General features: G+C 44.1%; 1 protein-coding gene across 1 annotated transcript in view; it reads left to right on the top strand.

Moving 5' to 3' along the window:
• Positions 1 to 1244: 1244 nt before the first annotated feature.
• Positions 1245 to 24935, top strand: part of apoba (apolipoprotein Ba) — a 44667-nt gene continuing 20976 nt past the window's right edge. The window contains exons 1-22 of the mRNA XM_014211001.3: positions 1245 to 1390; positions 2822 to 2866; positions 7584 to 7696; positions 7815 to 7960; positions 8199 to 8343; positions 8431 to 8583; positions 9125 to 9249; positions 14084 to 14160; positions 14477 to 14933; positions 15351 to 15459; positions 15571 to 15723; positions 15895 to 16106; positions 18038 to 18242; positions 18426 to 18605; positions 18697 to 18900; positions 22587 to 22754; positions 22907 to 23112; positions 23385 to 23567; positions 23676 to 23806; positions 23925 to 24135; positions 24233 to 24405; positions 24513 to 24688. Coding sequence (XP_014066476.3) covers positions 1336 to 1390; positions 2822 to 2866; positions 7584 to 7696; positions 7815 to 7960; positions 8199 to 8343; positions 8431 to 8583; positions 9125 to 9249; positions 14084 to 14160; positions 14477 to 14933; positions 15351 to 15459; positions 15571 to 15723; positions 15895 to 16106; positions 18038 to 18242; positions 18426 to 18605; positions 18697 to 18900; positions 22587 to 22754; positions 22907 to 23112; positions 23385 to 23567; positions 23676 to 23806; positions 23925 to 24135; positions 24233 to 24405; positions 24513 to 24688 — 3627 coding nt within the window. The 5' untranslated portion in view covers positions 1245 to 1335. The remainder of the gene's footprint in view (positions 1391 to 2821; positions 2867 to 7583; positions 7697 to 7814; positions 7961 to 8198; positions 8344 to 8430; positions 8584 to 9124; positions 9250 to 14083; positions 14161 to 14476; positions 14934 to 15350; positions 15460 to 15570; positions 15724 to 15894; positions 16107 to 18037; positions 18243 to 18425; positions 18606 to 18696; positions 18901 to 22586; positions 22755 to 22906; positions 23113 to 23384; positions 23568 to 23675; positions 23807 to 23924; positions 24136 to 24232; positions 24406 to 24512; positions 24689 to 24935) is intronic.

Raw genomic sequence — 24935 nt, 5'->3', positions numbered from 1 at the left:
TTGGCCAAAGCAAGTATATCTTATTATTGGTGTCCTTTAGTAGTGGTTTCTTTGCAGAAATTCGGCCATGAAGGTCTGATTCACGAAGTGTCCTCTGAACAGTTGATGTTGAGATGTGTCTGTTACTTGAAATCTGTGAAGCATTTATTTGGGCTGCAATTTCTGAGACTGGTAACTCTAATGAACTTATCCTCTGCAGCAGAAGTAACTCTGGGTCTTCCTTTCCTGTGGTGGTCCTCATGAGAGCCAATGCACTTGATGGTTTTTGGGACTGCACTTGAAGAAACTTTCAAAGTTCTTGAATTTTACAGCATTGACTGACCTTCATGTCTTGAAGTAATGATGGACTGTCATTTCTCTTTGCTTAATTGAGCTGTTCTTGCCATAATATGGACTTGGTCTTTTACCAAATACTGCTATCTTCTGTATATCACCCCTACCTTGTCACAACACAACTGATTGGCTCAAACGCATTAAGAAGGAAAGAAATTCCACAAATTAACTTTTAACAAGGCACACCTGTTAATTGAAATTCATTCCAGGTGACTACCTCATGATGCTGGTTGAGAGAATGCCAAGAGTGTGCAAAGCTGTCATCAAGGCAAAGGGTGGCTACTTTGAAGAATCTCAAATATACCATTTATTTTGATTTGTTTAACACTTCTTTGGTTACTACGTGATTCCATGTGTGTTATTTCAGTTTTGATGTCTTCACTATTATTCTACAATGTAGAAAATAGTAAAATAAAGAGAAACCCTGGAATGAGTAGGTGTGTCCAAACCTTTAACTGATACTGTATATACCAAATCCTACTGTTCAGCGTGCATCTCTATAATAGACTTTTGTGTAATTCAAATCATGTACAAAAACCTTTTCCAACTTTTCTAAAAACTATACATGGATTAGGGCATAGCTATAATTCCTCATACAGTATACTGACCTACATATTATTGCAACGGGTAGTTGTTGCAAGTTGCTACAGGACAGTAGATCCCTGAGAAACAAAACAGGAGACAATGATATTTTGATCCAAAACAATTGCTAAACGGGAGAATCAATACTGACAAATGTGCAATTCACATATTCTAGAATAGTGACAATTGTCTCCTTTGTTAAACTAGTCAAAGTTGATGACCTTTGGATTGGCCACAACATTTGCAACATTGATTTATCTACCATAGCTCTCAGTTGGGCTGTCTTTGGGAGGGACTAGGAGAGATATGGGGAGACATTATAAAAAATCTAGGTCCTGTGGTTAGTGAATCAGTTACGGTTGAGAGAGAGCTCAACCAAACATAAGGGACAGAGCCTTTTTTTGTCATTGAGCGCCCATCATGGGGGACCCCAAGATCTGGCTATTACTTCTTCTGAGCACCAATGTCTTTGCTCGTAAGTTTTTATATTTTATTACTCTCTGATTTTCATAAGATAGTGAAAACCATTCATCATTTGCATTTTATTTAGTCAATATAGGAAGATCCATATTTTACTAATATATTAGGAAAATAATTATATTCTATACTACAATCTACTTTAATTAATGACATTAAATTATTTTGGATAGTTTGAAAAATAGATGTCTAAAAATGTATGCTCGACTGCATGTCTGACATTTACACAGATTCAATGTAGCTAAGTATACTGAACAAAAATATAAAAACAACATGTAAAGTGTTGGTCCCATGTTTCACAAGCTGAAATAAAAGATCCTAGAAATTGTCCATACGCACAAAACGCTTATTTCTCTCATATTTTGTGCTAAAATTTGTTTACATCCCTGTTAGTGAGCATTTCTCCTTTGCCAAGATAATCCATCCACCTGACAGGTGTGGCACATTAAAAAGCTTATTAAACAGCATGATCATTACGCAGGTGCGCCTTGTGATGGGGACAATAAAAGGCTGCTCTACAATGTGCAGGATTGTCACACAATGCAATGACACAGATGTCTCAAGTTTTGAGGGAGTGTGCAATTGGCATGCTGACTGCAGGAATGTCCACCAGAGCTGTTGCCAGATAATTAAATGTTAATGTCTCTATCAAACGTAGTTTTTATGAATTTGGCAGTACGTCCAACCGGCATCACAACCGCCGACCACTTGTTTGGCATTGTTCGAGTGAGCGGTTTGCTGATGTCAACGTTGTGAACAGAGTGCCCCATGGTGGTGGTGGGGTTATCGTATGGGCTGGCATAAGCTTCGGACAATGAACACAATTGCATTTTATCAATGGCAATTTGAATGTATAGAGATACCGCGACGAGATCCTGAGGTCCATTGTCATGCCATTCATCCACCACCATCACCTCATGTTTCAGCATGATAATGCATGGCCCCGTGTTGCAAGATCTATACACAATTCCTGGAAGCTGAAAATGTCCCAGTTCTTCCATGGCCTGCATACTCACCAGACATGTCACCCATTGAGCATGTTGGGGATGCTCTGGATCGACCTGTTCGACATCGTGTTCCAGTATCCTCCAATATCCAGAAACTTCGCATAGCCATCGAAGAGGAGTGGGACAACATTCCACAGGCCACAATCAACAGCCTGATCAACTCTATGCGAAGGAGATGTGTCACACTACATGAGGCAAATGGTGGTCACACAGATGCATACCTGTATTCCCAGTCATGTGAAATCTGTAGATTAGTGCCTAATGAATTTATTTGAATTGACTGATTTCCTTATATGAACTGTAACTTAGTCACATTTTTTGAAATTGTTGCATGTTGCGTTTATATTTTGTTCAGTATAAATAAATGCTACACCAACGTAAAAGTTTTCACAAAAATTAAGACTCTTTTATATGCTTTTTAGAGAAAGGCAGTGAGAATGCTGATGAACAGATGTCATCATGCCCATGTAAGTCTCTAAGGATTTACTTGAACTGTTAATCTTACATTCAGTAAATAAATGCTTTTAGATCGATGCCTGTCCTGGTTTTTGAGTTTTAGTGGAACTGGAGATAACAGAGATAACCTGGCTGGATCTGAACTCTTGCGCCATGATGTTCATGATTAGTACAATTGATGTTATTCACTAAGAGAATTTCCATTTACTCAGTAAAGGTCCAGAGTTCAAGTGGTGATGTGGAACTTCGACTGTGAACCCAGGATGTTGTGTAAAAAATATTGACTTAATTAAGGGAAAACATTTTTTTTAATTCTTCATTTAAAAAAATTATGTTTTGTTTTTCATTATGTAGATGTACAGTACCAGTGAAAACTACTCATTCATTTTATTTTTTTACAATTTTCTACATTGTAGAATAATAGTGAAGACATCACAACTATGAAATGACACATATGGAATCATGTAGTAACCAAAAAAGTCTTAAACAAATCAAAATATATTTTAGATTTGAGATTCTTAAAAGAAGCCACCCTTTGCCTTGATAACAGCTTTGAACAGCCTTGGCATTCTCTCAACCAGCATCACGAGGAATGCTTTTCCAACGGTCTTGAAGGAGTTCCCACATTTGCTGAGCACTTGTTGGCTGTTTTTCGTTCACTCTGCAGTCCAACTGTCACGATCGCTATCTTCAAACTCCCGATCATAAATAAACCAAGGCGCAGCGTGCATGGAATTCCACATCTTTTAATGAAAATGAAACTCACCAAAACAACAAAAAAACGAAACGTGACATTCTGGGACTGCTCACAGGTAGCTACACAAAAACAAGATCCCACAATCACAGGTGGGAAAAGGGCTGCCTAAGTATGATTCCCAATCAGAGACAACGATAGACAGCTGCCTCTGATTAGGGACCATACTCGGCCAAAAACAAAGAAATAAACATAGAATGCCCACCCCACATCACACCCTGACCTAACCAAATAGAGATATAAAACGTCTCTCTAAGGTCAGGGCGTGACAGTACCCCCCCCCCCCCCAAAGGTGCGGATACCCGGGCGCAAACCTGAACTTATAGGGGAGGGTCCGGGTGGGTATCTACCTTTGGTGGCTGCTCCGGTTCGGGGCGTAGCCCCCGCTCCGCCCGCTGATCCCTCCGCTTTTGTGTCACCGGACCGTGGATCATCGCCGGAGGAACCGGACCGTGGATCATCGCTGGAAGCTCTGACCTGGGAACCCCCGCTGGAGGCTCCAAACTGCTGACCGTCGTTGGAGGCTCTGGACCGCCGACCGTCGTTGGAGGCTCTGGACCGCCAACCGTCGCTGGAGGCTGTGGACCGCCGACCGTCACTGGAAGCTCTGGACTGCGGACCGTCGCTGGAAACTCTGGACCCCGGACCGTCGCTGGAGACACTGGACCGCGGACCGTCGCTGGAGACTCTGGACCGCAGACCGTCGCTGGAGACTCTGGACTGCAGACCGTCGCTGGGGACTCTGGACCGCGGACCGTCGCTGGGGACTCTGGACCATGGACCGTCGCTGGGGACTCCGGACTGGGGACCGTCGCTGCAGACTCCGGACTGGGGACCGTCACTGGAGACTCCGGACCGTCTCAGGAGGTTCCGGACTGCGGGCCGTCTCAGGAGGTTCCGGACTGCGGGCAGTCTCAGGAGGTTCCTGGACTGCGGGCCGTCTCAGGAGGTTCCGGACTGCGGGCTGTCTCAGGAGGTTCCGGACTGTGAAACGTCGCCGGAAGCTCTGGACTGGGAACTGTCGCCAGAAGCTCTGGACTGGGAACTGTCGCCAGAAGCTCTGGACTGGGAACTGTTGCCGGAAGCTCCGGACTGGGGGACGTCGCTGCAGGCTCCGTGCCATGGATCATCACTACAGGCTCCGTGCCATGGATCATCACTGGAGGCTTTGTGCCATGGATTATGACTGGAGGCTCCGGGCCATGGATTATCACTGGAGGCTTCGTACGTGGAGCTGGAACAGGTCTCACTGGACTGGGGAGACACACTGGAGACCGAGTGCATGGGGCTGGCACAGGATATACTGGGCCGTGGAGGCGCACTGGAGGTCTGGAGCGTAGGGCTGGCACAACCCGTCCTGGCTGGATGCTCACTTTAGCCAGACAAGTGCGGGGCGCTGGCACAGGGCGAACTGGGCTGTGCAGGCGCACTGGCGACACAGTGCGTAGAGCTGGCGCAGGATATCCTGGACCGAGGAGGCGTACTGGAGACCAGTAGCGCTGAGCCGGCACAACCCGTCCTGGCTGAATGCTCACTTTAGCCCGGGGCGCAGGCAACGAGCGCACCGGGCTGTGAATGCGCACCAGAGATACAGTGCGCATCAACGCATAACACGGTGCCTGACTGGTCACATGCTCCCCACGGTAAGCACGGGGAGTTGGCGCAGGTCTCAACCCTGACTCCGCCAATCTCCCCGTGTGCCCCCCCCCGCCCCCATTTTTGGAGCTGCCTCTTGGGCTTCCGTCGTTGCCGTGACTCCCGATCTCGTCGCTGTTCCTCCCTCGCTGCTTCCACTTGTTCTCATGGGAGGCGATCCCTTCCGGCCTGGATCTCCTCCCACGTCCAGGATCCTTTGCCGTCCAGGATGTCCTCCCATGTCCAACTCGTCTTCCCCGTAGGCGCACGCTGCTTGGTCTTTTTGTGGTGGGATCTTCTGTCACGATCGCTATCTTCAAACTCCCGGTCATAAATAAACCAAGGCGCAGCGTGCATGGAATTCCACATCTTATAATGAAAATGAAACTCACCAAAACAACAAAACAGGAGAAAAACTAAATGTGACATTCTGGGACTGCTCACAGGCAGCTACACAAAAACAAGATCCCACAATCACAGGTGGGAAAAGGGCTGCCTAAGTATGATTCCCAATCAGAGACAACGATAGACAGCTGCCTCTGATTAGGAACCATACTCGGCCAAAAACAAAGAAATAAACAACATAGAATGCCCACCCCACATCACACCCTGACCTAACCAAATAGAGAAATAAAACGGCTCTCTAAGGTCAGGGCGTGACACCAACTCATCCAATACCATCTCAATTGGGTTGACGTCGGGTGATTGTGGAGGCCAGGTCATCTAATGCAACACTTCATCACTCTCCTTGTGTCACGTCCTGACCCTTGTAAGATGTCATTTTCTATAGTAGAGTAGGTCAGGGCGTGACAGGGGTTGTTTTTTGTGTGGTTTTCTATGTTTTCTATTTCTATGTTTAAATTCTATGTTTCTATTTCTATGGTTTTTTTGGGGGGGGGGGATGATCTCCAATTAGAGGCAGCTGGTCCTCGTTGTCTCTAATTGGAGATCATATTTAAGTAGGTTTTTTTTCCACCTGTGTTTGTGGGCAGTTATTTTGTTTTTGAGTTAGTAAATATCAAAATGAGCACTCAACACGCTGTGCTTTGGTCCCCTCTATACGACAGCCGTTACACCTTGGTCAAATAGCCCTTACACAGCCTGGAGATGTGTTTTGGGTCGTTGTCCTGTTGAAAAACAAATGATAGTCCCACTAAGCACGAACCAGATGGGATGGAGTATCGCTGCAGAATGCTGTGGTCGCCATGCTGGTTAAGTGTGCCTTGAATTCTAAATAAAGCACAGACAGTGTCACCAGCAAGGCACATTATCACACCTCCTCCATGCTTCACGGTGGGAACCACACATGCAGAGATCATCCGTTCACCTACTCTACGTCTCACAAAGACACGGCGGTTGGAACCAAAGATCTCAAATTTGGACTCATCAGACCAAAGGACAGATTTACACCGGTCTAATGTCCATTGCTCGTGTTTCTTGGTCCATGCAAGTCTATCTTATTATTGGTGTCCTTTAGTAGTGGTTTCTTTGCAGAAATTCGACCATGAAGGCCTGATTCACGAAGTGTCCTCTGAACAGTTGATGTTGAGATGTGTCTGTTACTTACTGAACTCTGTGAAGCATTTATTTGGGCTGCAATTTCTGAGGCTGGTAACTCTAATGAACTTATCCTCTGCAGCAGAGGTAACTCTGAGTATTCCTTTCCTGTGGCTGTCCTCATGAGAGCCAATGCACTTGATGGTTTTTGGGACTGCACTTGAAGAAACTTTCAAAGTTCTTGAAACTTCCCGCATTGACTGACCTTCATGTCTTGAAGTAATGATGGACTGTCATTTCTCTTTGCTTATTTGAGCTATTCTTTCCATAATATGGACTTGGTCTTTTACCAAATAAGGCTATCTTCTGTATACCACCCCTACCTTATCATAACACAACTGATTAGCTCAAATGGATTAAGAAGGAAAGAAATTCCACAAATTAACTTTTAACAGGGCACACCTGTTAATTGAAATGCAGTCCAGGCGACTACCTCATGATGCTGGTTGAGAGAATGCCAGGAGTGTGTGAAGCTGTCATTAAGGTAAAAAGTGGCTACTTTGAAGAATCTCAAATATAAAATATATTTTGATTTGTTTAACACTTTTTGGTTACTACATGATTCCATGTGTGTTATTTCAGTAATAGTAATATTAGTAAAATAAAGAAAAACCCTGGAATGAGTAGGTGTGTCCAAACTTTTGACTGGTACTGTGCATCTAAAACGTGGCTAGTAGCTAGTATATTAGAAGTATTGATAGAAATTATATAATACTTGATATAATACTTGTACATTCAGTGACATTATTCAAATTGATTTGCCCGTTATTTGTGATCTCCAGTGTCAGCAAGGTTTAAGACCTTTAAGAAATATGTGTACGAATACACAACAGAGAGCATAAATGGTGTGAGTGGTACATCCAATCTCAGGAATGGCCCCAAAGTCACATGTCAGGTAGGCCTATGTCTGTTTGTTTTTGTGGCTCCACTTTTTCTTGTTTCTCCTGGTAAACGGGTGAGCTCTTATCTTACTGACCCTCCCTCTCTCTGTTTGCTTGACCACTCTTGTTTAGGTTGAACTCGAAGTCCCACAAGAATGCAGCTTCGTTCTTCACACAGCGGACTGTGCTCTCAGTGAGGTGTCGGTCATCGACCCTCAGGGACAGCCTGTGTATAAACAGGCCGCAGGAGCTGAGGCCTTCCAGGCTGCTATGGAGAAGTCAGTGGAAACATTTACCATAAAGATAAAACATGTATTGTCAATTTGATGATGATTTGAACATAAAATGTTCTCCATCACTTTCCCTCATTTTTTTTTAACCATTTCAATCGTTTTTCACTTGTAAAATGAATAACACTATTTGTTAGTCTATTATTTTTAGTCCTGTGAAAGAACAGATCAACTATAATGAATTTGACAATATTGACTTATTGTCTGGTGTACTGTGTGTATTCAGGAACCTTCTGAAAATCACATGGGAGCCGGTCGTTGGGATACGCCTCTACCCAGAGCCAGATGAGCCTGTCAACATCCTGAACATCAAGAGGGGCATCATCTCCGCACTCAACGTCCCTGTCGTGGAGGAGAACAACAACATTATGGTAGGTCAGGTGTTTCTTAGAAGTGCACTATTGCACCGAGGGAAAGTGAGGGAAAAATTGATGTATATTTTTCCCTTTCCTCATTAGAACACTGTGCATGGCCTGTGCAAGACTGACTACACGGTCAACTCCAGGAAGGACATTGATACAGATGTGACTCTCACCAGAGATCTGTCTCAGTGTGATCAGTTCCGCAGAATGAAGCTCCCCAGCAGCCCGCTGGCCCTCCTCCCAAGCCTGGTGAGACCTGACTTCCAAAACATTAAACCTGTACAACTTCACTGTGTTGGAAATGTTGTGGGTTCGATTCCCTCTGCGTCCACCCATACAGATATAGGATCTTAATTTGACCAGTTTCTCACAGTAGAAAAATAATCCTACAGCAACAGGAAATGTGAAATATTGTGTGGATTATAATGAATGGACATTTTTGTAGGGGTTGATACAAAAGTGAAAATTACAAAATTTAGAAGCCTTTTTAACCTTGAATACACTACACATTTCCTGCAACAACAGGGTGATCAAATTAAAATCCTACACCTGTACAAAAATATTTGCTCTTAAAGTGACTGCTAAAAGTGACATTTCATATATTATATGATGTCATGTTATGTTAGAGCAACTATAGTCTATAAAATATCTGACATTTCAAGGAAGTCCTGAACAAACCTTACAGCCATTTTGATAGATATGTGTCTTTTCTTTTAATTTCAAAAGTGCGATTTTCAGGAAATGTAAAAAGGGTAATAATGTCAACATACGGCTATCACTCTTTCTTCAGCATGGTCCTTTGTCCAAGCTCATCAGTAGTACTCAGGACTGCAACTATCAGTTTGACAACAGGAGAAAGCATATGACCAATGCTGTGTGCACAGAAAAGCACATCTTCCTGCCCTTCTCACATGAGTAAGTCACCGACAAACATTTATGTGTATGTGCGGTGTGCAACTGTGCGTGTGTGTGCTAGGGTTTAATTGCGGGAACCGGGTTACCATGATTTCCCGCCCAAACCCATTCTCGTTTCCCAAGATAAATAATGGCATGATCAATCAACACTGTGTGTGTGTGTGTGTGTGTGTGTGTGTGTGTGTGTGTGTGTGTGTGTGTGTGTGTGTGTGTGTGTGTGTGTGTGTGTGTGTGTGTGTGTGTGTGTGTGTGTGTGTGTGTGTGTGTGTGTGCTGTTGTAGCCTACTGTGGGCCTATAACGCTACGTCGCCATTAATTCAAAGCACTACGTGTGACGGGTTCTTCTACAATGCCATTGCAAACATCAAGTAGGCCTACATTCTACATCAGATCAGCACTAAAAAAAGATGGCCATAGCCCACCCTCCCCAAGAATCCCCCAACATATCACAACTGGTGTGAGAATATGCCGAGAACGAGAAGGGCATATTAGCCTAGATGCAGAAATACAAACTACACGTGCAACATATCAACTCTCTGGCTTCATTCATACATTAGTCCAGTCATCACAATGCTAGCAGCTTATCATATTTACTCAAAATGAAGTCCCCAATAGAAAACATCCCTTACACATTAAGAAAAGAGTGTTCCTCAAGGGTTCTTTGAAAAGGGTGAGGGTTCTGTGTGGAACAATAATGACTAAAATAACCCTTTGAGCCCTTCTTTGCGGTTCACAGTGGTTCTTTGCGGTTCACAGTGGTGGTTTGCTCACAGCTCTTTTTGTGCAACAGTGAGTGAGTGTCATTCCAGTTTATCTAATCTGTTGTGCTATGCCATTACATGTTAAATGTGATTATGTCCAGTGATGGTGTCTTGTGAAAGACTCATATATGGCCTTGCGTCAATTGAGAACTGATATCTAAATCAGTGGTTCTCAAACCTCTCCTCAGGGACCCCCAGCCATTCCAGAGCCTGCACACCTGATTCAACTTGTCAATTAACACAACAATAAAAACTATGGAATTTTAACCATACTTTAACCATATAATTTGAGGGCTGAGGGGATAGGGTGTATATTTTAAGTGTTTGGACCGCAGCCATAGACTGTTCTCTCTGCTACTGCACTTAACACTTATTTTTCTTAAAACTGTATTCTTGGTTAAGGGCTTGTAAGTAAGCATTTCACTGTAAGGTGTATTCGGCACATGTGACAAATAACATTTGATTTGATAAAGAACAATTAAAAAGGGTTCTGTACAGCGGCAAAAAGGGTTGTAACAATAGCGGAACCCTTTTTGGTGATATATATAACCTTTTTTTAATAGTTATTTATAGGGAACAGGTTCTCTATAGCACCATCACGGTTCCATTTAGAACTGTATGAGCATGGTTCTTTATAGAAGCTTCAAAAAGGGTTCAATATAGCACCAAAAAGGATATGCTATCTTTACAAGTCAAATAACCCTTATTTGGCACTATATAGAAAAATGTATTTTTAGTGTGACAGCTACTTGCATGGTTTCTGTAAATATAATTGCTTACTAAGTGTGCAGGCCTCTCGACGCAGTTACAGTAGACAATGTCCAATCTCAATATCCATACATTAAAATCTCCAAACTAACGTGTGGCACTGGCAGAGACTCAAAATATAAACTGTTGCTAATCACAAAATGGGGGATACACTGTGTCCACAAAAGCGCTTGAGGAAATAGACATTTGCAACATTGTTTCATGATGTTATGCCTACGCTAACAAAAGTGAGCTCACGGTGGGCTACTGGTCAGATTCACGGGCAATTTATCAACTGCAATATCCATGTTTCTCCGCTACCCTAGGCCTACTGTCACGTCCTGACCAGTAAAGGTGCTGTTTGTTATTGTAGTTTGGTCAGGGCGTGGCAGGGGGTGTTTGTTTAGGGTGTTTCGGGGTTGTTTGGATTATGTTCTATGTTAGTGTATTTCTATGTTATTTCTAGTTGGTCTATTTCTATGTGGTGTTTATGGGGGTGACCTTCAATTGGAGGCAGCTGCTTCTCGTTGCCTCTGATTGAAGGTCCTATTTATATGGGGGTTTGTGGGTAGTTATTTCCTGGTTTAGTGTTTGTTGCACCCTCCGGGACTGTTTGGAGTTGTTTGTTTTGTATATGTGTTTATTTAGTGTTTCCTTCTTCAAATAAAAAAAGAAGATGAGTATACATTTTCCCGCTGCGTTTTGGTCCGCTCCTTATGACACTCGTGACAGAACTACCCACCACAAACGGACCAAGCAGTGGAGGAAGGAGCAGCAGGAGGAATATAAGGATTCATGGACATGGGAGGAGATCCTGGACGGGGCAGGACCATGGCACCAGGCTGGGGAGTACCAGCGCCCTAAGGAGGAGCTGGAGGCAGCCAAGGTGGAAAGGTGCCATTACGAGGCGTTATACGCGCCGATTGGCAAGTGCGAGAGGCAGCCCCAATAACTTTTTTGGGGGGGCACACGGAGAGTGGCTAGGTCAGGTAATAGACCTAAGCCAACTCCCCGTGCTTATTATGGGGAGAAACGGATCATGAGAGCACCGGTGTATGCGGAAGTGCGCACGATCTCGCCCATGCGCACGCACAGTCCGGTGTGAGCGATCCCAGCCCTTCGCAAGTGCCGTGCTAGAGTGGGCATCCAGCCGGGTAGGAGTATGCCTGCACAGCACATCTGGCCACCAGTGCGCCTCCTAGGCCCAGGCTACCCTACGCCTGCTCTACGCACGGCAGCCATCAGGCCTCTGCACAGCCCAGTTCGCCCTGTGCCAGCACTCCGCTCGTGCAGGGCTACTGTTACCATCCAGCCAGGACGGGTTGTGCAGGCGGTATGTTCCAGATCGCCGGTGCCTACTCATGACCCAGTGTATCCAGTTCCCGCTCCTCGCACTAGCATTGAGGTGCGTGTTTCCAGTCTGGCGCCTCCAAAGCCAACACCACGCACCCGGCCTCCAGTGCGTCAGCCCAGTCCAGTACGTCCTGTTCCCGCTCCTCGCACTAGCCTTGGGGTGCGTGTCTCCAGTCTGGTACCTCCAGTACCAGCCCCACGCACCAGGCCTCCAGTGCGTCAGCCCAGTCCAGTTCGTCCTGCTCCTCGCACTAGCCCTGTGGTGCGTGTCCCTAGTCTGGCGTCTCCAAAGCCAGCCCCACGCATCAGGCCTTCAGTGTGCAGTCCCCGTCCAGAGCTTCCGACGACAGTTCCCCGTCCAGAGCTTCCGACGACAGTTCCCCGTCCAGAGCTTCCGACGACAGTTCCCCGTTCAGTGCTTCCGGCGACAGTTCCCAGTCCAGAGCTTCCGGCGACAGTGCCACGTCTAGAGACGGCCCACAGTCCGGAGCCTGCAGAGACGGCCCACAGTCCGGAGCCTGCAGAGACGGCCCACAGTCCGGAGCCTGCAGAGACACGCCTCGGCCCGAGGTGTCCAGCGACGCGCCTCGGCCCGAGGTGTCCAGCGCCTCGGCCCGAGGTGTCCAGCGACGCGCCTCGGCCCGAGGTCTCCAGCGACGCGCCTCGGCCCGAGGTCTTCAGCGACGCGCCCCGGCCCGAGGTCTTCAGTGATGCGCCTTAGTCCAGAGACTTCGGGAGGGGTAAATAATAATAAGCCGTTAGCGGGGGTGGACAGGTTAGGTTGGGGAGTAAGGCCGGAGCCTGAGCCACCTCCGTAGTAGGAGGTTGGGGGGGGTGTAGCACAAGAACCGTCGGTGACGGTGGCCACCCTCCCTTCCCTCCCTTTAGTTAGGGGATTATTTTTGTGTTGGGGTTTATTTTTATTTATTTTTTTGTTTAAGGTGCATCCGGGGTATGCACCTTTGGGGGGGGGGGGGGGGGGGTACTGTCACATCCTGACCAGTAAAGGGGCTGTTTGTTATTGTAGTTTGGTCAGGGCGTGGCAGGCGGTGTTTGTTGCACCTGACGGGACTGTTTGGAGTCGTTTGTTTTGTATACGTGTATATTTTGTTTTTCCTTCTTCAAATAAAAAAAGAAGATGAGTATACATTTTCCCGCTGCGTTTTGGTCCACTCCTTACGACACTCGTGACACCTACTTAGCTTATCTGTTTGTTTAGCGGAGAATCTCATTTTCCCTGGGACAAAGTCACCACAATAAGTGGATTATCATCAAGTAAAAACAGCCACAACCACCCCCAATTCCCCAATTTCCAGGTGCAAGCCAGGGGAGAGAAAAGGGACAACAAGCTGTCTGACATCTTTCAGTCAAAGATATACTAAAACAAATGTAATTTTCACTAGACCTCATAATATTTTACCAATCGGCCATCAGTGCTTCATAAGACTACATCAGTGTTTCCTCCAACACATTGGTGCGGCTGGCTCCCAGGTTAAGCGAGCAGTGTGTCAAGAAGCAGTGCGGCTTGGCAGGATTGTGTTTCTAGACACATGGCTCTCGACCTTCGCCTCTCCCGAGTCCATAGGGGAGTTGCAGCAATGGGACTAGACTGTAATTACAAATTGGGGAGAAAAAGGGGTAAAAAGTTTTTAAAAAAGAAATGAAACAAAACTAGGCTACATCAATGAAATAGTGTGGTGACTTTGAGAGAACTTTGAGTTGATTAAATTGCAACAAACAAATCCAACATGAAAACGTTACATTCCTGTGTATATTTCTCCATTTACAGTGGCATAATCATGTCAGTATGGCTGATATTATATGTTTTAAATGGCACTTCCGATTTGAACGGGAATACCTGAATCCCGGTCATTTCTTGCAATTTTCTCTGGAAAATATTCAAGCCTAGATTATGTGTGTTACAAAAAATATTTGAATTGATTTCAGTAAAGCCAATTTTTACCCATCTGCAGGAATAGTGGAATCTCATCTGTGGTGACACAGAGCCTGACCTTGAAAGACTCAGCAAAGATCAACAACAGAGTTTTTGGTAAGGAACACGAAGGCATGCACTGTACTATCAGGAAAAGTGTGAGTGTTTGTTGCGATCTGTGATGGCTCTTGCTAAAAATATCCCCTTGTTGTAAGAGCTGCGTAACATTGTGTTAACAATTACATACTGATACCATAAAAGCTGATGTCAGTTTATTACATTAAATTCAGCTCATTTGGCTTGGGTTATGACCCTGTCGTTTGGCCATTATATGTCAAGTAAAGTGTCAATTATTATGCAGATAACATGAGTTGAAGGAAACTTCTTAAAGGGTTTTCCATACCTGTTCATTTCTCCCTGTACGTTGACGTAGAGGTTGAAACCAGCCGCATTCAACCTCTTCGCATGGAGTACCCAGAGGACAAGGCTCCTACTCAGACCAAAGAAGCTGTGCTGAGCACGCTGCGAGACCTCAGCGGTCTGTCGAGCACTGACCAGGGCCAGAGGAGGCCAGGTCTCTTCCAGAAACTGGTATCCGAGCTCCGTGCCCTTAAGAACGAGACACTGAGCCCGGCTGTGGAAGAGATGATGATGGAGGGTGGTATGCTGACCTCGCAGGCCCTGGCCCAGTGTGGAACACCGGAGTGCACCAGTGCCATCCTCCAAGTCATCAGGACGATGGACAGCACCGCTGTGGAGGGGGACGCCTTTGTGTACGCCCTTAGCCTCCAGTCGAGCCCTGATTCCCACCGGGTCAGAGATATGCTCAGTGTGGCCCAACACAGACAGAGCAAAGCCATTATGTACGCTCTGGCAAACACAGTCAGGAAGTAAGTGAAATTACACTCTTTACTATTTTTTACTCTACCTCAAAATAACTAAAATCATCTCTCATCAATTGCCTTTTTTTGGGAGGGGGGAATATGGTTGAAGTTTATTTGACTGAAACCATAATAGCTTTGTAACTTTTTAGATTTTTTTATTTAATTAATTATTGAAGCTAACCACCATAGGGCAATAATTACCATCACAACTAGGGTTGCAAAACTTTCAATAAATTCCCTGGTTTTCCCGAAATCCTGGTTGGAGAATTAAGGATTTCCTGCTTAATGCTTCTACTCCTCCAACCGGGATTTCAAGACAACCAGGGAATTTATTGAAAGTGGCCAGAATTTTACAAGCCTAATCACAACACAATTCAGTACTATTCAGCGCTACTTTAACATATTCCCAACACTCATCTGCAGGTTCCACCCAGGACATCCCACCGCTGAGGTCAGAGATGTGAAAGAGTTCATGGATACCATGTTGGGAGACTGCTCAGGGAATGAGGATATGACTTTCCTGACACTAAGGGTATGCAACCGCTTATACGCAATATTAAAAGTATTGTTGTGTACCTAACATACAGATACAGCTAGTCGGTATTGCAACTTGCAACTTAATTTTTTCACAACCATATTCCAGGTTGTAGGTGTTATGGGTAAAGCAATGAAATCTACCGGTGATGTCGGTCTGGGCTTGAAGAAGTCCCTCATGAACTGTGTGCGGAAGGGGGCTTCTCTATCTGTCCAGAAGGCAGCAATTCAGGCCTTCAGACTCATGGACATCGACCAGGAGGTGATTCAATGCCCTCCAACATACCCACCACCTAAACCTACTCAATAAATTCTCAACGTTCTTCTTTGAGTTCTCTTCAGTTATATACTTTTATTACTTAGCACACTGTTCATAATCTAATCAATAACAATCTGTACTAATAAGCTAAAAGGTTTGTGCTGTGAATGGCAGGTCAGAGAAAGTCTCTTGGAGGTGTACCAGGATGCTGAGAACCCCGTCCAGAAACGTGTGGCAGCTTATCTGATGCTTATGAAGAGTCCTGACGATGCACTCCTTAGCAAGGTGATCACCACACTGAATGACGAGCAGGACCCACAGGTCAGGAGCTTTGTGGCCTCCCACCTTGACAACATCCGGCACTCTGATGATCCCACAACGCAGCAGTAAGTGACTGTTTTCTGTATGATGTGTTCAGTCACTCCCTATTCGTTTATATACGTAGTTTACAAGGTTAACTTAATATGTGTGATCACAGTGGTAGAAGGTGTTGTTGTTTTCTGCATCTCCTACTGTACAGTGGGGGAAAAAGTATTTAGTCAGCCACCAATTGTGCAAGATCTCCCACTTAAAAAGATGAGAGAGGCCTGTAATTTTCATCATATGTACACTTCAACGATGACAGACAAAATGAGAAAAAAAATCCAGAAAATCACATTGTAGGATTTGTAATGAATTTATTTGCAAATTATGGTGGAAAATAAGTATTTGGTCAATAACAAAAGTCAATCTCAATACTTTGTTATATACCCTTTGTTGGCAATGACACAGGTCAAACGATTTCTGTAAGTCTTCAAGGTTCACACACTGTTGCTGGTATTTTGGCCCATTCCGCCATGCAGATCTCTTCTAGAGCAGTGATGTTTTGGGGCTGTCGCTGGGCAACACTGACTTTCAACTCCCTCCAAAGATTTTCTATGGGGTTGAGATCTGGAGACTGGCTAGGCCACTCCAGGACCTTGAAATGCTTCTTACGAAGCCACTCCTTCGTTGCCCGGGCGGTGTGTTTGGGATCATTGTCATGCTGAAAGACCCAGCCACGTTTCATCTTCAATGCCCTTGCTGATGGAAGGAGGTTTTCACTCAAAATCTCACGATACATGGCCCCATTCATTCTTTCCTTTACACGGATCAGTCGTCCTGGTCCCTTTGCAGAAAAACAGCCCCAAAGCATGATGTTTCCACCCCCATGCTTCACAGTAGGTATGGTGTTCTTTGGATGCAACCCAGCATTCTTTGTCCTCCAAACACGACGAGTTGAGTTTTTACCAAAATGTTATATTTTGGTTTCATCTGACCATATGACATTCTCCCAATCCTCTTCTGGATCATCCAAATGCTCTCTAGCAAACTTCAGACGGGCCTGGACATATACTGGCTTAAGCAGGGGGGACACGTCTGACACTGCAGGATTTGAGTCCCTGACGGCGTAGTGTGTTACTGATGGTAGGCTTTGTTACTTTAGTCCCAGCTCTCCGCAGGTCATTCACTAGGTCCCCCCGTGTGGTTCTGGGATTTTTGCTCACCGTTCTTGTGATCATTTTGACCCCACGGGGTGAGATCTTGCGTGGAGCCCCAGATCGAGGGAGATTATCAGTGGTCTTGTATGTCTTCCGTTTCCTAATAATTGCTCCCACAGTTGATTTCTTCAAACCAAGCTGCTTACCTATTGCAGATTCAGTCTTCCCAGCCTGGTGCAGGTCTACAATTTTGTTTCTGGTGTCCTTTGACAGCTCTTTGGTCTTGGCCATAGTGGAGTTTGGAGTGTGACTGTTTGAGGTTGTGGACAGGTGTCTTTTATACTGATAACAAGTTCAAACAGGTGCCATTAATACAGGTAACGAGTGGAGGACAGAGGAGCCTCTTAAAGAAGAAGTTACAGGTCTGTGAGAGCCAGAAATCTTGCTTGTTTGTAGGTGACCAAATACTTATTTTCCACCATAATTTGCAAATAAATTCATTAAAAATCCTACAATGTGATTTTCTGGATTTTCTTTCTCATTTTGTCTGTCATAGCTGACATGTACCTATGATGAAAATTACAGGCCTCTCTCATCTTTTTAAGTGGGAGAACTTGCACAATTGGTGGCTGACTAAATACTTTTTTCCCCCACTGTACATGTTTTTGACATCCGTGTAAGAAAATCATCTTCATTTATTAATATTTTTCATCTGTCTGTCCAGCTACAAAATCATGGGCATGATTGTGTTCAATAGAATCACAGCAACAAAATAATACCCTTTATTTTCCCAATCCCCATAATCACTGTGCAACAAGTTGTGGGTTCTGAAAAGCGCTCTTTCTCTTTTCCTCAAGAATAAGACAGTATATCGAGGAGGCATTGCAAGACCACCAGCATCCTGCTAACCCCTTCACCACAATGTCCCGAAACTACAAAATGGACACTGCCATGGGCTCCATGAAGGGCAACATGATCTTTGATTCCACTGACTCCCTGCCAAAGGCAGTCCTGCTGGAGACCACCCTCAAAGCCTTTGGGTACAACAGTGACATGTTAGAGGTAATGTTTGAAAATACAAATATGACACAAAAAGTGTATTTATCTAATAAATGAAACATTTTATTTAAATGCATATTATTTCAAAGAATAATTGCATCTATATTGGTGTGATTACATTGATATCTTGTCTCCCCTTTATGTGTTTTTTAGGTTTTATAACATATTCTCACTTCTTTTTTTAAGGTTGGTATTGAAGGTAATGGATTTGAACCGAGACTTGAGGCCCTTTTTGGAGAGCAGGGTTTCTTCCCTGACTCGGTCTCCAAGGCCATGTACTGGGCGGGTCACAAGATGCCAGACTCGGTCCAGCAGGTGCTGGAGAACTGGATCCCCCCCTTGAGGAGTGAGAGAAGGAAAAGACAGGTAAAAGTGTATGATTTTATGTATTGATGTTCAAGGAATAGTTTTTTGGTTTGGCTTTTTAATGACATGTTTAATCCTTCATATCTTACAGGCCCCACAGGACCTCATAAGAGACATTGGACAGAACTTCCAAAAGCTTGTCAGTGAACTTCGCTCTCAAGACTCCCCTGAGGCTATGGCATACCTAAGGATTCTTGAAAATGAAGTTGGATACATCAAGTACAGTGAGATGGAACACATGGCCCAGAGCCTAGCCATGTACTCTGAGGTGTTCTTCAAGATCATGCCTCTTAAGGTAAATCATGGTTGACTGAACAGGTCATTCTGAAGGAAAAAGAACATATAATCCCATTGAAAAATGGTGCTATTGTTTTTGGTATGTGAACTAAGTGCGAACTAGATAACTCAACAAAACAGGAAATTACAAACAGAGCTAACCCACTGGACCCGGACTGGTTGAATCAACATTGTTTCCACATAATTTCAATGAAAGTACACGGAACAAAAATATAAACGCAACATGTAAAGTGTTGGTTCAATGATTCATGAGCTAAAATAAAGGATTGCAGAAATTTCCCATAAGCACAGAGAGCTTTTTTCTCTCAAATATTGTGCACAAATTTGTTTACATCCCTGTTAGTGAGCATTTCTCCTTTGCCAAGATAATCCATCCACCTGACAGGTGTGGCATATCAAGAAGCTGATTAAACAGCACAATCATTACACAGGTGGATCTTGTGCTGTGGACAATAAAAGGCCACTCTAAAATGTTTCATTTAGTCACACAACATATTGCCATAGTTTTGAGGGAGCGTTCAATTGGCATGCTGACTGCAGGAATGTGCACCAGAGCTGTTGCCAGAGAATTTAATGTTAATTTCTCTACCATAAGCCGCCTCCAACGTTGTTTTAGAGAATTTGGCAGTACGTCCAACCGGCCTCACAACTGCAGACCACGTGTAATCTCGCCAGCCCAGGACCTCCACATCGGGCTTCTTCACCTGTGGGATCGTTTAATACAGTCACCAGGACAGCTGATGAAACTGTGGGTTTGCACAACCAAAGAATTTCTGCACAAACTCTCAGAAACCATTTCAGGGAAGCTCATCTGCGTGCTCGTCGTCCTCACGAGAGTCTTGACCTGACTGTAGTTCAGCCTCATAACCGACTTCAGTGGGCAAATGCTCACCTTCGATGGCCACTGGCTCGTTGGAATCCCGGGTTTGAACTGTACCAGGCAGATGGAAGACAGCGTGCATGGTGTCGTGTGGGCAAGCGGTCTGCTGATGTCAAAGTTGTGACCAGAGTGCCTCGTGGTGGTGGTGCAGGCATATGCTATGGACAATGAACACAATTGCATTTTATCAATGGCAATTTGAATGCATAGAGATTCCGTGACGAGATCATGAGCCCCATTGCCGTGCCATTCATCCGCCGCCATCACCTCATGTTTCAGCATGATAATGCACAGCCCCATGTCGCAAGGATCTGTACACAATTCCTGGAAGCTGAAAATGTCCCAGTTCTTCCATGGCCTGCATACTCACCAGACATGTCACCCATTGAGCATGTTTGAGGTTTGGGATGCTCTGAATGGACGTGTACAACACCATGTTCCAGTTCCCACCAATATCCAGCAACTTCGCACAGACATTGAAGAGGAGTGGGACAACATTCCACAGGCCACAATCAACAGCCTGATCAACTCTATTCAAAGGAGATGTGTCATGCTGCATGATGGTGGTCACACCAGATACTGACTGGTTTTCTGAATCATGCCCCTGCTTTTTTTACAGTATCTGTGACCAACAGATGCATATCTGTATTCTCAGTCATTGGAAACCCATAGATTACGGCCTAATTTATTGATTTAAATTGACTGATTTCCATATATGAACTGTAACTCAGTAAAATCGTAGAAATTGTTGCAATTGTATTCAGTGTACGTAGAACCATCGTAGAATAGACGTTGAATTGACGTCTGTGCCCAGTGGGAAACATGATTTTAATTATCTCCATACACTGATTGAGTTAAAGTGAACTTACCCACACCAAAAGCAGCGGCGGACGGTGATGTTTAAGAAGAGGGAGGATGATTTTTTTTGTTATGAGCAGGCCTTATCGCTATTAGAGCATTTTGGATGACTGTCATTCATATTCCAGTCACCCAGCTCAATGTAACGTCGATAGGTTTAGGCTACTACATGATACTCTAATTTTCCCTATCATGAGGTTGCTACGACTTAGCCTATGAATGAAAGTTTACAACTTAGGTGCAAAATTAGAGTAATCAAAGTGACTGTCACGATCATCAAAATGAGTAGACCAAGGCGCAGCGTGCATAGAGTTCCACATGTTTTAATAAATGAAACTCACCAAAACCAATACAGACGCAAACGAAACGTGAAGTCATGGTGTGCTCACAGGCACAACACAAAAACAAGATCCCACAACTCAAGGAGGGGAAAAAGGGCTGCCTAAGTATGGTTCCCAATCGGAGACAACAATGGACAGCTGCCTCTGATTGGAAACCACACTCAGCCAAAACAAAGAAATAGAAAAACTAGATTGCCCACCTCACATCACACCCTGACCTAACCAAACTAGAGGAAAATAAACGTCTCTAAGGTCAGGGCGTGACAGTGACAGACTAACACATTCAATATCGCCTTTCACACTCTTGCCTGCATCTAGCTGATCTAGGGTGTAATCATTAGTCCAACAGTTGCAAACAAGAGTTTCTATTGGATAAATTCAGGTATGTTTATCCCCGTTTCATTCCTTTGCCTTTTCAACAGAATCAGCAGAATGAATATACTCCCGATCACACGCAAACACAACTCACTTTCATAGCAGCCACATAGACACCGCATGATCATTTTGCTCATTTTACAATTCTTTCTCGCATCTACGCCTTCTCCTCTTCTCACCTTTTCCCTTCACTTGTGGACTTCAGTGCACAACACATCAGCTGTCTGTGACCAGGTGAAAAAACATTTCCAAGCCAAACCTTCATAACATAACCGCTAACCGCTACATACAGATCTTACATCGTTGTCACCATATTAGCTAATGTCATAGCTAGTTAACATACCTACTAGAACTAACGCGTTGGTAAACCCTCTACAATCATGCAGTACAGTGTACAGTCAGCAAGTAGTTTAGCACTTACACCGGCAGGCCTCGATGGCAATGAATTAATAAATCCAAAATCTTACCTTGACTTGGAAGAGTTCCAGTGTTGGATAGCCATAGCCAGCTAGCTAACATAGCATCCCTCTCTGTTTGAGCCGGCTGTTTGAGTAGGCTAAACTAGCTAGATGCATTCGCTAGCTAAGTAAAATGCAAGTGAAAAAAATACAATTAAATATAGCTACCTCTCTCTCTCTCTCGCTTCTCCTTCATTTTTAAAGAAATTAATTTGTTCAAAACTGTTCAACTTTCGTCTTTCTTTCTCTTTGAGTCAACTACTCACCACATTGTATGCACTGCAGTGCTAGTTAGCTGTAGGTTATGCTTTCAGTAGTAGATTGAGTCTCTGATCCTTTGATTGGGTGGACAACATGTCAATTCATGCTGCACGAGCCCTGATAGGTTGGAGGACATCCTCGGAAAGTTGTCATAATTACTGTGCAAGTCTATGGAAGGGGCTGAGAACCATGAGCCTCCTAGGTTTTGTGTACCCAGAGGAGGACGGAAACTAGCTGTCCTCCGGCTACACCATGGTACTACCCTACAGAGTGCTGTTGAGGCTACTGTTGACCTTCATTGCAAAACAGTGTGTTTTAATAAATTATTTGGTGACGTGAATATGTTTAGTATAGTTTCATCTAAAAAGGATAACTTTTTTTAATGTTTCACTACTTACATTTTTATGAAATTCACTGAGGAGAATATTCCTCCCCTTCCTCTTTTGAGGAGCCTCCACTGACCCAAATTCCTTTTGTTTCAATTAGCCTTATTCTCTTTATTTTTGCACAGGTCATGCAGTCTTTAATGTCGAGCACTGACAACGAGCTTTATGCCCACTATATCTTCCTGGATGAGAGCTTTTCTCTGCCCTCCGCATCTGGCTTACCCTTGAAATTCTCCTTGTCTGGTGTCTTTGCCCCTGGAGCCAAGGGAGGTCTGAACTTCTCCCCTGGCATGGTAAGCTGCCTGCTCTTTTGTTTCTATTCAATTAAATGTATATGCCTTATGGAACACTTTGAATGTATTTCAACCCTATTTGAACAAATTATATGATTCATTTAGGATCCTAGGTTATTTTTAAGTGTGAATTATGCCTTTCTTACCTGTAGCAGCAGCTGTCTTTCATGCCATCTGTCGGTGTGGAGTTTATTACGCAAATGGGCATCCAAATTCCTGAGTTTGTGCTGGCTGGCATTGAGATGCACACCAACATGTACCATGAGAGTTCCCTGAACGCCAAAGTCACCATGAGCAGAAATGAGATCAAACTCTCCATCCCTGCACCCAAGGGAACCACTCAGCTATTCAGTGTCAGGTGGGAATTACTCCAACTTCTACTTAAAATACATTTTACTTAAAATAATTGTTTTTAAATATAAGTGGAACGTTAAGGGTAACTCACATACTGTTGTCAGTGTGAATCGCAGTACTTACTTAAGAATCCAGTAGTATCAAATGCCATCATCTTGTAACATAGAAAAACTTTACATAAACCAGCCTAAACTTGAATCAGTTATATTAAACATTACTATGTAAAAAGTAATATTAAAGATTGTCATTATTTTCCTGCATCTCTTCAAAATCCAGCAACAAGCTGATGTCAGTGTCCTCCACCCAGACTAAGATGGTGCCGTCGATAGGGGAGGGTATGACAGACTCCACTGAATGCCAGCCCCTGTTTACTGGTATGAATATCTGCACAACACTGCGTTACACCAATGCAAGCTCAACAGATGATGCTCCGTACTACCCCCTTACAGGGGAGAGCAGGTGAGAGTTGAGTCCATCGCCAGGATTTCCAAACACATTTGATTTCAACTGCATCATTTTATTGATTCAAAGGATAATCTTTAAGAGACACGTCTATCAATTCATTAGGCTTGCTGTGGAGATCCAACCAACAGAGGAGGTAACAGAATACACTGCTGCCATTACTTCTGAAACTCTCAGAGAGGGTAAGGAGGGACGCCAGAAAGTGGACTCTCTGAAGCTAACCCTGAGGGCGTCAGGTATGTGTCCAATTAAAAAAAAAGAAAAAAAAAAGAACAAAAGACTGGCAAATTATATAGCTACCCCAATAGAATGTACATAAAATGAATTGAGGCACATCTGTCCTCTTCATATTAGGTTCTGAGCCCACAGAGGCGACCGCAACACTGAAGTACAACCGGAACAAGAACACTCTGACCACTGAAGTCCATGTCCCTGATTATGACATTGAGGCAGGGATTAAGCTGGCAGTCACAGACAGCAATGTGAATGGGAAGAAGATACGTGGCATCACCTTAGATGTGACCAACCACAATATTCCACAGTTGTCTCTAGTTGGTCGTGCCAGGTAAAAGAAAACCCAGAATTATATTTTTACCATTTTGGCAATGTTGGTAATACTGTAACTAACTAACATGCCTTTCTTTGAATGTTTATTAACTTAGACTTGAGTCTATGGAAAATGGAATGCTGCAAGTCCAGATGACCATCCCGGCCCTGAGTTCAGATGCCTCTGCTACTGCAACCCTGAAGAACACCGATGGTCTAGTCATGCAATTAGAGACAGCAGTCAATATTCCAGGGACTTCCTCCGTGCAAACAGTCATTGTGAGATATGGTAAGTGTCATACAGCTTTTTCTCTGTGCTGTGTGACCTGAAGGCAATAGCTAAATGTAACTACAAACAGAAATTATTCAAGTCTTACATGTGCTTTTCCCATAAAGATGACAACAAGTTTGAGGTGGAGATGAAGTCTGACCTGAACTCTGAGATCCCAAAACTCATCCCAAACACAGAAGATTACCAGAGGGAGTTACAAAAGCTAATTGATGACATACTAGATCAGAAGGTGGCTAAGACTGATATGAAAGTGCGGCACATTGTTACCAAAGCCATTGAGGTAAGAGTTGTGTTTTTAAAATACAGTGAGCTCCAAAGTAATGGGAATAATCACTGCTATATTAATAAGGATGCTACCATGATTACAGCTAGTCCCGAATGAATTGTGAATTATGATGAGTGAGAAAGTTAGACGCACAAATATCGTGCCCCAAGACATGCTCACCATTACAATAACTGGGGAGGTTAGCATTTATTTTATTTTTGAGGGGGGGTATGATATTTGTGTGTCTAACTTTCTCACTTAT

This window comes from Salmo salar, chromosome 09 (genome assembly GCF_965601325.2).
Source record: "Salmo salar chromosome 09, fSalSal1, whole genome shotgun sequence".
Taxonomy (NCBI): Eukaryota; Metazoa; Chordata; class Actinopteri; order Salmoniformes; family Salmonidae; genus Salmo; species Salmo salar.
This window is presented reverse-complemented; position numbering and strand designations above follow the sequence as displayed.